This window comes from Cervus canadensis, chromosome 16 (assembly GCF_019320065.1).
Source record: "Cervus canadensis isolate Bull #8, Minnesota chromosome 16, ASM1932006v1, whole genome shotgun sequence".
Lineage (NCBI taxonomy): Eukaryota > Metazoa > Chordata > Mammalia > Artiodactyla > Cervidae > Cervus > Cervus canadensis.
Window position 1 is genome coordinate 3,413,023 of NC_057401.1, and position 18,605 is coordinate 3,431,627.

Genomic DNA, 18,605 nt, shown 5'->3' on the forward strand with positions numbered 1-18,605 from the left:
TCCTACACTAATGGCTGCATCTCTCATCAAATCTACATGGCCTATGCATACAACCAGTACATTTTTAAAAAACAAACTGCATACACTGCATCTGGACAACAATACCCAAAAAAATCCAAATCCCTAGACTGAAGCCACAACTGCTTCCGATAAGGCTCAGTAACTTCCCTGTTTACAAACAAAATAACCTCAATACTTTTGTCAAACATTTGCCAGGCCATCTGTCCATCACTATTCTGACAGCCTCTTCATGTGTAACACTAGAAGGAATAACATACAAGAGAATTTTGAAAACTGAAGAATTGTATCACAAACATTCATTAGTTCCATTAGAAGCTTATCTCAGAAGTCTTACATGGGAAGAACCAAGAGCTTTTGTTATCAGTACATCCCCTAACAAAGTAGACTGAACCCACCCCAGAAAGAAAACATCCTTTGTAAATATCCAACAGAGTCTTTGACCTTCCTTGGTAAAATATTAAAAAATCCTTCCTATCTGAAGCAAGTTCTCTTGTCGACATTTAGAGGTATAAACCTGGAAGGTTTTTATCTCCCTCCTCATTTATCTCACCACTTCCCCATCTAATTGTCTCCCCCTTGCAGTCTTTGGGTGATGGAGAGCTCGCTGACGCCAGGCGCCACCAGGGGGCAGCACTGAGCGAGAGTTTTGACGCTCCTTGTGGTCAAGCATTCGTCCTGAACAGGACCAAAACATCAGCATTCAAAACAGTCAGATGAAATTACAAGTATTTGCTGTGGCTAGCACAGGAGCATCTTTGCTGCTTTTAAGCATAAGAATGTTCACCATAATGTTATAATAAGGAAAACTTAGAAAAAAACTACCCAGTTACAGGCAACTGGTTCAAGTGAATTATAATACATCTACACAAAGTACTATAAAGCGGCCATTTAAAGTAAGATTTTAATAAGAAGAGAACATGTTTATGAAGTATCAGGAACAAAAGAATTTTATATAGCATATGATCACAATAATTTGCGTTAAGGGGTACCCGCCAAGACAGAGTAAAGAATAAACATGAAAACGGTAAAAGTGCCTCATCTTGAGAGAGAAAGCTGTGTATTTTTTCCTTCCCCTTTTCTTCCTATATTTCTTCATAATAATTTGCCAAAATAACTGCGTTCCTAACAGGTTAAATATAAGTATGGTAACAACTAGCATTTGTGTACTGCCTTGTAATTCACAAAATACTTTCACACTCATTATCTCACTTGATAAGCAAAAGGGTTATTATTTCATTTTCAGAAGGGTTCCTAGCCCTCTAGCCTCCCTAGAGCACTGGTATACCATTAACTAGTCTATTGAAAGACAGATGAAAAAAAGCCTGAAAATGAAAGTGTTAAGAACCACTGTGAATTGAAAAATCAATAGTAAATTAAGAGAATCCTGTTGCAAAATACCAAGGAGGGAACAGAAGTCAGTCTGCGCACAGTTCCCCCTAAAATAACAGCATGTGCTTAACTCTACAGCACATTTTCCATTTCTATTTCTAACCACCTGCTTGGCCCAGAGAGATCTTCCTGGAATTGCACCACTTTGTTACTTTTCATCTTAAATTTGTTGGGGACACTTTATTCTTGTTAATAACTAAACTACTCCTTTGCTTCAACTCAAATGAACCCAGAGAATATTTTCTTTATTAATCATCATTGTTTTCGGATTTAGATTTGTTTTGCCTGCAACTGTATCTTCATGAAAGGAAAACTATGTGTACCATAATGGTTGATGAAAAACATCAAATCATGAAATGTATATGCTCTCCACCTCCCACCTTCCCAAAAACCTGGGGGGTGGGGAGGGAAACTGGCAAACTAAAACAGAGCCAGGAGAAAAGGAAACTGAATTTAAAAGGAAAAGGCAAACACTAAAAAGGAAATGGGGGGAAAGGGTGGCGGTTGGGAGAGAAGGTCAGTGCATACACTGGTACGTGGCCAGGTTCCACGCTGCTGACAAAGGACACCACCACTGTCCATCTGTGCTTAGACTGTAGCCCCAAAGACTGAATATCTTTGGGCTGCAGCCAACTTCAGAACCTTGCTGTAAACTCCCAAATTCTTGATAATGACACCTCCCTAAGGAACAGAAGATAAATTAGGGTGGATTCTGAAACTAGCACAGTTGCACAGAAGAAAGAAGCCCGTGACTCTCAGCCTCACTGAGGACAGGCGCTGAGGGGGCACCTCATCCCCAGTAAGTCGGCTCTGTCTTCTCTGTGCGCCGCCGTTCCTACCTGCCAAAGAGTACTTTTCTTTGGGGACTCATCTTCATTTTGATCCTCCATAACTGAAGTGTTCTAAGGGGGGAAAAACAGGTTATTTGAATTATGCCGAGTTTTGCAAATCCTAAATAACTACACCAAAATATAATTTTGAAAACCCAAACTAGAGTGTACCAATACCAACCCAAGAGCTGTTTGACTTATGGCTAACACGTGTCATTTTGGGTCAACAGGGGTGTTTTTATCCTTCATAAATTAATACAGTTAGTGGTTGGACAAAAGCAAGCATAAACCTTCTATTTATGAAGGTTGGGTATACTGAGAAAACAGGTTGAATTGAATTATGGGAAGGGGGCTGAAACTACCTCAATCATTGCTGTTACTCTTATAACTCATGGAAAGAAGCCCCAGAGACCCACTAAGTTCCTGATGATTGCACAAAACATTTACTAGAATGCCTGCTATTCAGTAGCCCACCCCAGCCATCAGCAGTTAGCAGTGACAAAGCCCTGGGAGCCCCCTGCTCCTCTCTTTCCCCCCTGGATAGTCCTGTTTTTAGGAACGGCTTTGCCATCTCCCCTAGCGAGCATGGTGGGTGCCAGTCTTCTCCCCTTAAGAGGAGGATGCTGTTAAGCCAGTAACAATCTGGCTTGCCTTGGGAATGCATTAGCTTTTGATTTTTGTGTTTACTGCACAAAGAGGCACTGTGTAATTATTCTTTCTGGTGACCTAGTCGCTCAATAGATGCCCATTAACTGGAGATTATACATGATTGGATTTTCCCTTTTGAAGCTCCTACCTAATAGCTAAATGGAAACTTAATGAGAAGGGGAAGTGGGAGAGTTGTATTCTGAAAGGAAGAACAACTCATTTATGGATGGCAGTCTCTCTCTTCCCAAATCTAAAATCTCAAGATTGGGGTATATAATTTAAACTACAACATTTGTCCCATAGTATTAGTCAAAAAGATCCTGTAGATCTGTTGAAGTTAAGTGTTACAAGACCCTGTTTATTGCCTATAGAGGATAAACCTCTCTCTTAAATCTTCCCTCTTTTTCCTTTACATTCTTCAAGTTGTAAAATGTTAAAAGACACATACAGTATTTCCAAACAATCCATCTGAAAACACCCAATGTAGGCGGTGGCAGAAGAATCACCGTGCGACGACAACAGTGGTCCGCAGGTCTCACAGCAGGGTCTGATTAGAGATGTAGAACAGTGAAGCGGGAAAGTCAAAGGCTTTGGAAGCAAAGAGAGAGGCAGAATGGAGGGAGGGAGGGTGTGTGTGTGTGTGTGTCTGTGACAGAGAGAGAAATCCTGAGCAGGCTGTTCCATGCACGGACAAAAACAAACCACGCAAAGCCGTGGGGACCGAGAGCACAGTACAGCGGCTGGTGTCTGACGGGTGTTCAAAGCTGCTCACACCCTGCTACTTTCCCTTAAGTGTTATCTCCTCACGATTTTCTGACCTCAGACTCTGAAAGAAAGATTCCAGATGCTTGCCTGATAGGGAGAAGACACTGGCTTCCTCGGTAAAACCTCACAGATCACAGAACACCAAGGCCTGCAGTGCAGGGCTCCGTATGTTCACGTTGACCGTGAGTCAGAAAGGAAGGCAGTGTGTCCAAGCATCCCAAGCAGGTCAGGATTGGTGGCAGTAATAAACGAGCCTGAAAGGCGAAAGCGGGATGAAGAATACGGGAACAGAAGTAGTATTCCTCTCTCCAAATATTTCCCTCTTGCTGCCATCTTGGAGGAATGGATTAATAAAGGTGGCAGGTTTCCACAGTGGAACAGAGAAAGTGGAAACAGCGGGAAAGCGGGAACAGTGTCTCAGTATACCACTGGGGTGTGACCGGTAGTTACAAAGGCATGGCAACGTGCAACGTCTCAATGTCCTGGGTTCTGAGAGAGCGGCAAGAAGAAACATGCAGAGGTGAGCATGCCAAGTGGAGGATGGATGGAAAAAGATGTGCAGTGTTTTGAACTCAAGACTTTAAAAATATGGGAGCCTAAATCTGCCAGAGCTATTCTGACATAAGCTACCTCAGTACTTTCCTCACTCAAGGAGGAAACAAAAAGGCAGACTATACAAGAAGCAACTGTCTTTCCAGTAAGAAAATTTAATTCTTCCTTTCAGTCATTCCAAAACAGAGAAATAGTGTTTATTTACAGAGGTAAGAAGGAAACTCCCACCCCCCATAAAAATAGCAACTATTCTCTTAACGCTTGACGAAAGTGGATAAAGACATACATACAATTTAGTAAAACTGTATTTAAGAGAGTACTGTGGGGGCTAGAATACATATTTTTTCAATTTCTCTTATAAAGTCTTCAGGAAAGATGTCAAAGGGAAAAATGCTTCAACACTGATCAAAGGATCTTTTCCAAAAAGTCATCCAGGTGATACAAGAGATGCTCAGAGTAAAAAGGGTCCTGGAGTCTAATGAAGCTTGAGAAATCCTGCAAGCTCCTGTGCATGCTCTCCCCACGCTACCACCATCTTCTTCCTCCCTTCCCACCCCCACCAGACACACACACACACACACACACACACACACACACACGGCACTTCACTACGATACTGAAGTGCGTGTCAGTCACTCACTCATGTCCGACTCTGCAACCGCATGAGTCCTCTGCCCGTGGGATTCACCAAAGCAAGATTACTGGAGTGGGTTGCCATTTCCTTCTCCAAAGATGTGGCTCTGTAACATCTCACAATTTAAAAAATCAGATTAGATTCGTTTACTCCAGCTCTCCCTAATTTACTGGATATGGCCACCCACCTCCCTGCTCCGCTTTACAATCTCTAACCAAGAGCGCCGCGCACTGGTAAACCCTGGACTGGGTCGGTAGCATGACATGGCTCCTTCCTCCTCCCGCTTCACCACACAAAGACTCTGGGAGACAAAGGAAATGACCACTTTTGGTAAACACAATATATACCTTTCCTAGTCCCCATTATCTTTTGCCACCTGCTATATGTAGGAATAACAATGGGTGGCAAGAATAGAATTTTCTCAGAGCCACAGGTATTTTTTTTTTCTTTTTTAATCGCTTTGACTTTTATTTCTTAAAGGTTTAGTAAATGAAAGGTCACGAGTGCAAGGGTGGGGTAAGAACAAACAATGAGCCTTCCTTCCAGGAGAAAAGAAAGGTGGCTTCCTACATCCCAGCTCTCAGAGTAAACCATGAGGTAAGCCAATCTGGGACTTGAAATCCTCTCTAAGCCTCCGACACTTCTGGGAAAGGACCTTCTTGGAAATACCAACATGGCTTAATCACTTCCTACCTTCTCATCATCATCTCTTTCCTCCTCCACCTACTAAGAAGCACCACATGCATATAAAACATGTAGCCCTTCCTACTACCAACAGAAGATAAAATCTAGCGAGAAGCAGCTAGACTCTAAGGCAGATCAACCTTAGTACTAGTGACATTTGGAGCCAGATTAATTTCCTGTTGGGGGGGGCTGTCATGTACAATAAAGGATGTTAAGTAGCATTCCTGGCTTCTCCCCACTAGAGGCCAGTAGCAAACCCCTCCCAGCCCTAACTGTGATAGCCAGCAAGCATCTCCGAATGACCGCCCAACGTCAGTGCACTGTGGTGTGTGCTGTGTGGGTGAGGGCATGCGGGGCAACAATACTGCCCCCTCCACTCGAGAGCCACTGCCCTAGGCGTGTGAGCTCCTCAACTCTCCTTCTTGGGCAAATACACTAAAAATACTGCCATCTCAGATCTGGCCTTTCTCTCCAGGCTTCTTTCCTTTGACCCCTGTGACAGTATGCGATTTCTTTAAACACAGTCTAATCTATGGTCAAGTAATTCATGGAGTACACAGGTATCTGAATTCTGGGATAAATCCTGCTTGCCATTCAATTCCTATTCAGGAAAACTTGATATAAGTTCTTTATACTAGAGATTCTTGGGCTTCGGGGTATGCACGAGGGTGATAAATATCATGAAGTTGTACACAAAAGTGTGTATACATTCTTCCAGAAAGATCCAGAGTTTTCATTAGATCTCAAAGGTGTCTCAAATGTGATAAAATAACAAAGCATGTCTTTGACCAAACAGGAGGCCAGGGTGGATGGAGCCTAGGTATATGTGTTTTGCTTTGATTTAAAGTTCTCCCAGTAATTTTTATGTTTATCTCTGCCTTAAAATTACTGCTAAGGCAAAATGATGTAGTCCATGTAGTACCACCATCCTAAGGAAACTGCATTGATACCATCGTTAACTCTGTCCCAACACGTGGTTATTTCCAAACTACCAAATACCATGAGAATCTAATGTCTGTCCCTTCTCTTACAAAACTTTTAGGAGAAGATGCCAAAGTGAAAATGCTGCTCTCAAGCTCACTAACCAGAGGACCATTTCCAAAGAGTATTCCAGGTTAACCTAAGAGATGCTCAGAGAAAAAAGGATCCTATGGCCTAATTACGTTTGACAAATGTGGTGCATTACATGAGTGATGCCCCCACTCCACTCCCAGAGATGATGATATACTTCATTAAGATACTAAAGGTGAATTCTGTAAAGCAATTATCCTTCAATAAAAAATAAATTAATTAAAAAAAAGAGATACTAAAGGTGCTGTAATATCTCTTAGTTTACAGATGAGGCTAGGTTAGTTTAACCTAGCTTTCCCAAATTTCACAGCCTCTTAATAAGAGCGCCACACTACACAGACTAGGCCAGCACCCTGGCCTGACTCTCCCTCCTCCCATCTCACCACAGACCCTTTCTGGGGCAAAGGAGACGTCCGCCTGGCTGAACACAATCCACTCCCCTCCCACTCCCAGGCACCTTCCCCCGTTGCTACATGGGGTCCCTCGGTAAAAGCGAAGCAGGCTCTAAGCAGTGATTTATCTTTGCCAGTAGGTGCCACCAACTAACACAGAATATACTTCACTTGGAAAATTCCCTAAAGAGTTACATAAGAGGAATCAACTTCCTACTTTAAAAATGCTACAAATTCTGCATTTTGGCTTCCTGACAAGAAATGCTTATCAGTGTAAGATTCATATCAAAAACTCGCCTCTTTACTCCTGAGGCGAAGCAAAAACAAAAACCAAAGCAAAACTAAAAACCTTACAAAAGACCTTAGAAAACATGGGGCATTCTACCACTTTCTCTGTGTTTTTAAATTTTTGGATTTAAGAAATTAAGGGCAACAGATACATGGTGCAAAACGCTATCAGACAGACTTACTTAGTCTCCGTACCAGGCTTGTTTCATCCAGTATCTTTTGCTCTTCAGAAAAAATATGAAAGTAGATATTCCAATTTTACAGAAGAAATTGAGGGTCAGAGAAGTAAGTAACTGGTTAAGAGTTACACAATAAATAAGACACGTGGGGCTCTGGTCTAGGTCTGCTGTACTCAGAAATAAAGGAACTTTCTATACAGAAAAAGACTCAGGTGTTTTCCAACTGCTGGCTGTAGCCTATGAAATCAATTTAATGGGCTGTAACCAGCATTTTTTTAATAAAACGAAATTGAATCAGGGCATTCCCCTGCCCACAATGGTAAGCATAACAAAAATCACACAAAAAGGCTAAAAGCAATAAGCAAAAACATTAACAGGAAAATTCAAATTAAAAGGAAAGCAAAAGTCATCACTGCAAGGAGAGCAATATTCAAGTCAAACCAGTAAATAACATACAGGGCTTTAAACCTCTCTAAAAGGCAAAAATCTATAAAGACAATAATGTGTACTTTTATATAATGAATGAAATTCCAAAAAGTACAAAAAATTACAAATATTAAAAAAAAATTTAAACACCTTTTCATCTTCGACACATCAAACAGACCAACCAACAAACAACACTTGATTTTCCACGGAACATTAAAAAAAAAAAAAAAAGACGGAGCATCAAGCCAGAGAAGAAATCTCAAATACAGTTAGGAAGCAGGAAGAGATGATATGTTTGAGACCAGACCAAGCAGAAAAGTCTAGATTTAGTATGCCAGTTACTACTTGCATAAACGAAAGGTAAATCCATGGAACAATGACTGTTACAGGCATATCAAACACCTTTGAGTTGTTACTGTTAATGCCAGATTGGCCCCTAACCTAGCCTACAATTCTTCCCTAGTGTTAACCAACACATTGCTGGAAAAATGAGATCAGTGGAAAGCCAGAAGCATTCAAAGAGGAGACAAACTTGTCCAAAAAAGCAGCCCCTATCTTTCATACTACTCTTGCAACTCAGAAGGAAGTTCTATGCATCATGTATGTGTCTACGCATTCAAGTCTTTTTAATACAATGATTCCAGCCACCAATAAGTCCAACTTAATCAGAAATCTTCTCCTCCCTCCACACAAACATTAAAATTTAGGAACAAACTAGTGGTTTTCTTTGTACAATAAAAAGTAGTAATAAATTTTAAATCCATTGGGAGTTTGACTGAAATTACTGTACATGATATTACTAATGTAGTAAGTTTCCTTCCAACTTGCCTAACCTATAGTTTCAGTCAAGTTTTTAATGGCTGTTATTAACATTACAAGACAAGATTATACTAAGGTATCTGGAAGAATAAATAAAGGAGATGTTTCTTCCTTTCCTCACAAAATTTTTTATGCCTATGTTATTAGATTTTTAAATCTTCCTTAAAAGCTACAATAATGAAAGTAGTGTGGTACTGACAAAGTAAGACCAATGAAACAAAACAGAAAGTCAAGAAACAGATTCATTTACACTTACAATTTGCATATGATGAAGTTAGAATTTCAAATAAGGGGAAGAGGGATCTTTCAAGAAAGAGTATTAAAAATAAAAGTTAGGGACTTCTCTGGCGGCCCAGTGGTTAAGACTCCTTCTAATGCAGGGGGTGTCACAGGTTCTATCCCTGTGATAGATATAGATAGATATAGATATAGATCGATAGATATAGATAGATATAGATATAGATCGATAGATATAGATAGATAGACTAGGGATAGATATCCCTAGTCCCTGGGGGACTAGGCTCCCACATGCCACTGTGTGGGTCCAAAACAATTTTTTTAATGAATAATAATAAAAAATGTTAAATGCTACCTCATTTCATATACCAATATATACTATCGATAAGAAGAATCAAGTGCAAAAAACTCTACAACCATTCCTAAGAGCAGCTACCAAACAGAAATAAAGTTTAGATTTGACTTAAAAAAATTTTAACTCAGATATGTTCATTATCAAATTTTAAAGACAAATACACTGGGAGAAACATTTTGATATACAGTAAATAACTTACTATATATAACGAGCTCTTGGTTAGGAAACCAAAATTAATACTTTAATAGGCAAATAAAGAGTAACTATCAATATCGCAAAACAAGAAATTTAAATGGCTGTCAAAAATGAACAAGTACAGTAACAAAAAAAGATGAAATTTTTCACCTATCTTAAATTTGCAACTTTAATTCTTATATACTTTAACCTTTGGTAGGGTTACAAATTGTTACCTTTCAGAAAGAGAGTATTTATCAACATATAACTTCAAAAATTACAACGTAACACTGGACATAATTTAACTTATAGCAGTTTATCCTAAAGAACTGTAAACCTACACAAAATTGTAGCTACAACAATTTATAACATGGAAAAATAGAAAACAATGTAAATGTTCAATACTATGATGTTATTTAAAAATATGATACAACAAGAGAAAATTTAAGTTCTTTCAAAACTTAACTAGTTAAGCTTTATTATGCTTAACTAGTTGAGCATAACATAGTGAAGAGCTTAACTCTCAAATGTAACTAGTACTCAGAACAACATAAAGTACACTACTAGGACCCCAAACACTGCCCAGTCATTAACACGCTAAGGGTAACCTCTATTTTTTGAATATCATCACAGATCCATTTTGCCTATTTTTTAAGTTTTACATAAATGGAATCATATTGTATAATACTATTTTGAGTCTGGCTTCTTTTGCTTAAGATTGTGATTTTGAGATCTTTAAGTAGTAATTCATTCTCTTCCACTGCTGTATAGTATTTCAAAAATTATGTACTCAGTCTTCTGCACATGAATGTGTGGGTCACTTCCACTTTTGGAATTTAAAATAACTGTCATGTCTTTTGGTATATATGGATATATATTTCGTTAGATCTACACTAGGATAGAACAGCTAGGTTATGAAATATATACTACCACTTTTCTAAAGTAATATTACCCAGTAATCAATACCATCAGCAGTTTATGTGAGTTCTATTGCTCCTTACCAGCTATGGGTTTTGGGGCTTTTTAATTTTTTTTCCTGGTTCTGTTTTTGGTGTTTTTTTCTGTTTGCTTAATTTTAACATTCTGTTGGGTATACAGTAGTATCTCTCTGTAGTTTTAAGCTGCATTGTCCTGGTGACTAATGAGGTTGAGGACCTTTTGTAAACTTAGCCATTTGGATAACGTCTTTTGTAAAGTGGAAGTTAAAGCTTTTCACTATTTTTTAGTGAAAAAAAGTCACTTTAGTGACAGTCTTTTCGATTTCTAGAAACTTTACATATATTAGAATGGAGTCCTTTTGTCAAATGTTTTTATTACAAAGATCTTCTCCTAATCTGTGAGCTAATTTTCCATTCTCTTTACAGTGTATTTTGATAAACAGAAGTAATTAATTTTAATGAAAAGTAACTTATCATTATTTCCTTGATTATAATTTATGTTTTTTATGCCTTAAGAAATATTTCTTCTCCTGAAGTCATAAAACTATTCTCTCGTGTAGTAGCCTAGAAGTTTAATTTTAATTTTTATACTTATATCTAAAACTCATCTACACTGGCTTTTATGTACAGTAGGAATCAGGACTCATATTCTAAAATTTGAATGCAATGTTTTTCAAACTGCAGGTTGGAGCTCACAGTATCAATTTAAAGGATAACCAGCATTTAAAAAAAAAAAACAAAACTGAAATACGTAAGAACAAAACACAGAGTATATCCGCTATTTCATCATTTACAACATACATTTTAAAAAATATTTTAACATCTCTGAAATTGGGCTATTTCTTATAATAATGGCAACTTACAATTTAAAATGGTAGCACTTTTTCTATATATTATTGGGTTGGGCCAAAATGTCTGTTTGGGCTTCTCTTAAGATTTCATATAAGATCATTCAGTGATGGAATACAGTAATATTGGGGGCCGTTGTGTGAAAAAGTATATGTATGTGATACAGACACAAATACATATATATTAACACATACAAACATGCCTATAGTATACAGACATAAATACGTATGCTCACGTATATTAGGTCTAAATATAACTTTTACTTCCTACTATAAAAGCACTGAAGAACCCCTGGTTAAGATAATGGAGTACAGCAGGTCTCATACTGCATGTTTTCAGTTTTCTTTCAATTCTCCTAATTATATCAAAAGAGATTTTCATTCTCTTTCACTGCTGTACAGTACTTCAAAAATTATACACTCATTCTACTGTAGATAAATGTGTGGGTCACTTACACTTTCGTAATTTAAAATGATTTTGTCATGTCTTTGGTGTGTATGGGTATATATTTTGTTTGTTTTTAACATAAAGAACTGGTCTCTTGTTCAGTTTACTGTAACTGTGTTTAGCTAGAATTTCACTACACATTTTGTTTCTACGGTATTTTTTTTTTTTACAGTAACCAATCTCTACATAGTTCCCTTTTCTGATATTTTTTTAAAGAAATAAGATTTTAAAAATATACAACAAAAGAACAAATGGTATACAGATTTGTCCAGAACTGTGAAGGCTGTAATCTCCTGTCTAAAATTTGTGAAATACTATCTGAAAAGAATAGTGACATAAAAAAACCATGTAAACTATATTAAATGGGGAAAAAAGCAAGTCAAAATAAGTCTGCATGATCCCATCTTTACAAATGTTTTACCTATCAAACTTTATTTAAAGAAGCAACTGGAAAAAGTGTTAAAATGCTGGCAATACTATCCCTGTAATTTTTCTGTTTTGCTTATATACCCCATCTAAATTTTCCTTAAGGAAGACACATTTCTTTTTAAAATAACAATGAACAGTGACTTTTTAAAAACTGAAACTGAAAAAGCCGAAAGAGCCACACCAAGACCCCAGACACATATGCTCTAACTTTAAAAGACAGAAACTAGTCACTGCAACTTCCAGCAGAGTCAGATCCTGCAGACACATCTGACTTGTGTCTGCTTCCTGATCTACAAAGCGGAAGTGAAAACAGGTTCTCCCTGAGTGAGAAAACTTTAAAAGATAATCCTGGTACTTAATATGGGCTCCTTTAGTCAAATTTAAACTCCACAGGACAGAAGTGTTTGGCTGTTTTATCCATTCTGTGTTCTCAGCACTTAGAATGATTCCTGACACACAAGTAGGGTAGTATAATAAGTATATACTGACAATGAATATTACTTAGAATTATTATAGGTATATCTTCCTATTAATTGTAATGACCAAACTGGTAATCTTGTTTCTGCTTAACTCCCTTCCCATATTTTCCAAACTGTCTACAATGAGCAAGATTTCAACATGTAGGGCAAGAAACCATAAAACACCATTTCTGGTTGTCACAGAAAAGACGCAAGAAACAAAATCTATTTTCAGAAAGGCAGTCACCCGTATCACCTCCAAAGTACTCATTTACCTAGATAAAAGAAGAACACCTCATTAATTATTTGACTGTTTAAAAAGGTCCAAAACAAGCACAGATACAAGTCTGCTAGAGTCTCCCTAAGTAAGCAGAGAATGGGTGGCAGAATGTGCATTTAAATGCTTCCTAGGGCTCAGGAAGTGACTCTGAAGAGAACTTTAAAGCAAAACTTGTAAGGTGTTTCATGTTTACTAAAGAAAGCCAGAAAAAGAAGGTGCTTTAGAAGCAGGAGCAGAAGAACAGCCGACAGACGCTGAGTCGTGAAGCACAGCACATGGAGGCAGTCAGTCCGCTGAAATGTAAAGAGCAGGCCTTCAGAGCCAGGAGTCCAATGCAAATCCCAGGCTTTGCCAATTACAAACTGTGGGACTTCCGGTAAGTCACTTGACTTCTCTCTGGGACTTGGTTCCCTCTTTTATAGGACAGGGATAATACTGCCTACCTTGAAGGAAAAGAAATAACATGGGCAAACATTGCTCAGAGGAGGAAAACAATAAACCAGAAAAACATTTTTACTCTTTTGCTTCTACTATAAATTATTTTAAAAGAAACATGAAAGTATCTACTAAGGATATGAAGGGAAGTTAGAGAAATACCATACCACATCACAATCATTTCTCATATTACTGTGTTAAGGGGTAACCTGGCAGACTCAGCAAAGATTTCGAACATAAAATCTACCCAAGAAATTGTAAAGCAATGAATTATAATAATAGTAGCTACCACTCATTGAGCACACATTAGAAATTATATCATTCAATTAAAACTACCAAACAAAACCACCAAAAACTTAAGAGTAAGATGATGAATTTAACACAATATCAATCAAATTTCCAGCAGGTTTTATTCTACTCCCCTCCCAACTCCAACCAACTGCACTGATTTTAAATTTTTTATGAAAATATATACAGTGAAGGCAATCTGGAAGAACTAAGTGAGAGAATTTACACTATGAAATATCAAGATCTACTATATAGCTCTTGTAACAAAGAGAGTATTATATAGGAATAAAGGTAGACAAAGGGCTTCCCTCGTAGCTCAGTCGGTAAAGAATCTGCCTGCAATGCAGGAGACCCAGGTTTGATTCCTGGGTTGGGAAGATCCCCTGGAGAAGGAAATGGCAACCCACTTCAGTATTCTTGCCTGGAGAATCCCATGGACAGGGGAGCCTGGTGAGCAACAGTCCAAGGGGTCACAAAAGTCAGACACAACTTAGCAACTAAACCACCACCAAAAATTGTATCCAAACTCAGATCCACACATATGAGTTCCCTTGACTAAATACTAAGGTAACACACTTCAGTGCAGTGGAGAAAAAAACGCTCTTTCCAGTAAAAGACTATCAACTGGGTATTCTTATTTTGAGCCCTACCTATCCTCTCACCAAGGGGAAAAAGTATATTCTACATAGACTGCAGATTTAAATGTCAAAGGTAAGCTTCTAGAAGAACCCATAGATCATCTCCATGACCATGGAATAGGTAAAGCTTTCCTAAACAGGATAAAGCATCTGCTAACAAGAAAGAAAAATCTGATAAACTGGATTATAATGAGAAAGTTCCATTCACTGAAAGCATCATTAAGAGACTGAAGATTAAAATGCTCTAAAACTGATTTATGGTGATAGAACAACACTGAACTGCATACCTGAAATGGATGAATTTTACAACACAGAAAATATATCAATTTTTAAGGAATTAAACTTAAAAGAAAAAAAGGCAACCCATGAAGTGAGAGAAGATTGATAAAACATCCAGAATATTAAAAAAAGAAAATCAACCCTCACTTCAAATCAATAAGGAATGCAAACACATACACTCAACCCCCCCTCCCCCAAAATAGGTAAAACACTTATATAGGCACTTCACAAAAGAAAATATCCAAATAAAGTTAAAATATGAAAATTCAACCCAAGTGCTATCATCCAGAAACAATCACTTGCATTTTGGTTACAAAAGTTGCAAACTATAGATTTATATATATATTAAAAAACTGTTTGAAGCATGCTCTCTAGTAGAATTGCTTTTCACATGTGTCATGGATATCTTTTCATATCACTGTAGACCTTCATTTTCATTTTTAATGCCAACAGTTTACTTCATCCCATAATTTACTCAGCACAGGTAAGTAGTAAACATTAAACTTTTTACTGTCTCATACAACTACAATTAACCTTTATGCTTACTTTGAATAACTGCCTCCTTTGATCAAATTCCTGGAAATGCTGGATCCATAAGAACTTGTATTTAATAAAAGAATGTCTACACTGAATTTCATTTTTGTTTAATCATTTCTATTCATCAGAATAGAGTTCATAAGTCATAAAATCTAATGGTCAACTCTCATTGCTCACACTTCAGAACCCGTCAAAAAGACTTGCGCATTCTCTCCTCCCTGATATACTTCAGTCACTTGGCTCCCAGGACTCTGCATTCATCTACTTCTCAGATCTCTAGCACAAGAAATATAGAGATTTTCAGACACAAGGAAAACCACAAGAATACCTGAATCCAGTGAGGGAATACAGAGATAAATGAAGAGGAAAATGGTAAAAATGACAGTATATATAAAATAATATTTCTATTTTTTAATTTCTTTAAAATATAATTGACTACCTGAGGAGTTCAAAATGTTGAACAACCACAAATAAATGGAAAGTGAGCTTTTAGCCATGAACTACAAGACTCAATATTGTTATGATGTCAGTACTACCCAAAGAATCTATAGATTCAATGCAATCCTTATCAAAATTTCAAAAGAGTTTTTGCATATACAGAAAAACCCATTCTAAAATTCATACAGACTCTCAAGGGACCCTGAATAGCCAAAATAATCTTAGAAACAGCAGCAATACCATCTCACATTTCCTGATTTCAAGACTTATTACAAAGCTACAGTAATCAAAATAGTATGGTACTGGCATAAAGACAGATATAGAGACCAACTGGAGCAGAGAGCCCAGAAATAAACCCTCACATACACAGGCAAACGATTTTTTATAAAGGTACCAGGATTAGTCTATGGGGAAGTAACAGTCTTCTCAACAAATGCTACTGGAAAAACTAGATATCCACATATCAAAGAATAAAACTGGGCCCTTACTTGATAGCACATATAAAAATTATATGTGCTCAAAATGGGTCAAAGATCCAAATATAACAGCTAAAACTATAAACTTCTTAGAAGAAGAGATAAAGGAAAAGCTTCATTACATTGGATTTAGCAATGATTCCTTGTATATGATACCAAAAGCTAAGACAACAAAAATAAAAATATATAAATCAGACTGTATCAAAACTTAAAACTGCTGTGCATCAAAGAATACAATCAACAGAGTGAAAATTCAACCTAAGAAATGGGAAAAAATGTTTGCAAAGCATGCATCTGATAAGGGATTAATATTCAGAATCTATAAAGAACTAAAACTAAACAGCAAAAACAAATCAATTCAAAATGGGCAAAGGATTTGAATAGACACTTCTGTGAGAAGATATACATACTAGTGGCTAAAAAGCTTAGGGAAAGATACTCAACCTCATTAGTCATCAGGGAAATGCACATCAAAACCACTGTGAGATATCACCTCACACCTATCAGAATGACTACTACCAAAGCCACAGAAAATAGCAAGTGTTGACAAGGATGTGGATAAACTAGAACCCTTATACACTGCTGATAGGAATGTGAAATGGGGTAGCTGCTATGGAAAAGTGAATGGTAGTTCATGAAAAAATTAAAAACAGAGTCACCATATGATCCAGCAAGACCAATTCTGCATCTGTATCCAAAAGAATTAAAAGTCTCAAAGAAATATTTATACACTATGTCCATATACCAGCATTATTCACAATAAGCAAAAGGTGGAAACAGCCCAGACGTTCACTGAAGGATGAAACACTAAATGATACACGGTATAAACATGCACAGGGACATTACTCAGCCTTCAAAAAAAGGGAATTCTTCTACACATTATAGCATGGATGGACACTGAGGACACTAAGCTAAGGGAAATAAGTCAGCTATAAAAAGAAATACTGTACAATTCTGTTTATGTGAGGTATCTAGAGCAGCCAAATTCATAGAAACAGACAATAGAATGGTTGCTCCTGCTCTGCCAGGGGAAATGAGGAGTGGTTAATGAACTATATAACATACAGCAATATTAACTTTGTTAATTATATGTTGTAATTATATTCCTAATACTTATTAATCCTTAACTTTGTATTAGTCTTTATACCTTTTGACAACTTTAATCTTTTTTTTACTTTAGAATATTTTAATTTTTTTAAACTTTTTATTTCCATTGGGGTATAGCCAATTAAGTGTTGTGACAGTTTCACATGAACACCAAAGGGACTCAGCCATAAATACACATGCATCCATTCTTCCCCAACTCCTCTCCACATAACACTGTAGGTCCTCGTTGGTCCATTTTAAATATTGCAATACTGACCACTTTAATCCAAGTCTCCCAGTCCGTATCTCCTGACTGGCAACTACAAATCTGACATTTTCTCTAAGTTTGTTTGTTCTTAAGTATAACTGACCTACAACACTAGAAAAATAAACAGCTTTTGAAATTATGTATTTACACACATAAATATGACACAGTAGCAAAAATAGCAACAATATATCAAGGACTCTATATCCTTATAGAAATAAAATGTAATATAACAAACAGCACCAAGGATGGGAGGAGGGAAGGGGAAGTATAGAGCTGCAAGGTCTTTCTTCCATATACATAAAGCAGTATTTATCACTTCAGGACAGGCTGTGATAAGTTAAAGATGTGAACTGTAAACGCTACAACAACCATGAGGAAAAAAAAAATTAAGCAAGCAAGGTTTAACTAATAAACCAACGGTAAAGATGAAAACTGAATCACGCCAAAACTAAATTAATCCAAAAGAGAGCAGAAAAGAGTAAAAGCAGGGGAAAGAGCAGACGGAACAAATAGAAAACAAATAACAAAGGGGTAGATTTAAAACTAAAATCTTCAATTCAGTCGTGTCCAACTCTTTGCGACCCCATGTAATGCAGCACACCAAGCTTCCCTGTCCATCATTAACTCCTGGAGCTTACTCAAAATCATGTCCATCGCATCAGTGATACCATCCAACTATCTCATCTTCTCTGTCATCCCCTTCTCCCGCCTTCAGTCTTTCCCATCATCAGGGTCTTTCCCGATGAGTGGAAAGTTCTTCGCATCAAGTGGCCAAAGTACTGGAGTTTCAGCTTCAGCATCAGTCCCTTCAATGAATATTCAGGACTGATTTCCTTTAAGATTGACTCGTTGGATCTCCTTGCCGTCCAAGAGACTCAAGAGTCTTCTCCAACACCACAGTTCAAAATTTCTCCTGACAATCTTGATTCCAGCTTGTGCTTCATCCAACCCGGCATTTCACATGATGTACACTGCATAGAAGTTAAATAAGCAGGGTGACAATATACAGCCTTGACATGCTCCTTTCCCGATCTGGAACCAGTCTGTTGTTCCATGTCCAGTTCTAACTGTTGCTTCTTGACCTGCATAAAGATTTCTCAGGAGGCAGATCAGGCGGTCTGGTATGCCCACCTCTTTCAGAATTTTCCACAGTTTATTGTGATCCACACAGTCAAAGGCTTTGGCATAATCAATAAAGCAGATGTTTTACTGGAACTCTCTTGCTTTATCAGTGATCCAATGGATGTTGGCAATTTGATCTCTGGTTCCTCTGCCTTTTCTAAATCCATCTTGAA

General features: G+C 37.4%; 1 protein-coding gene across 7 annotated transcripts in view; it reads right to left on the reverse strand.

Annotated features, from left to right (window-relative positions):
• Window positions 1-18,605, reverse strand: part of FBXW11 (F-box and WD repeat domain containing 11) — a 213,060-nt gene that overhangs the window by 128,131 nt on the left and 66,324 nt on the right. For 5 of the 7 annotated variants that reach the window (XM_043489015.1, XM_043489013.1, XM_043489018.1 and 2 more), the window contains one exon: window positions 2,250-2,312. The exons of the other annotated variants lie outside the window; for them this stretch is intronic. In XM_043489015.1, the coding sequence (XP_043344950.1) occupies window positions 2,250-2,312 (63 nt within the window). The remainder of the gene's footprint in view (window positions 1-2,249; window positions 2,313-18,605) is intronic. 7 annotated transcript variants of the gene reach the window in all.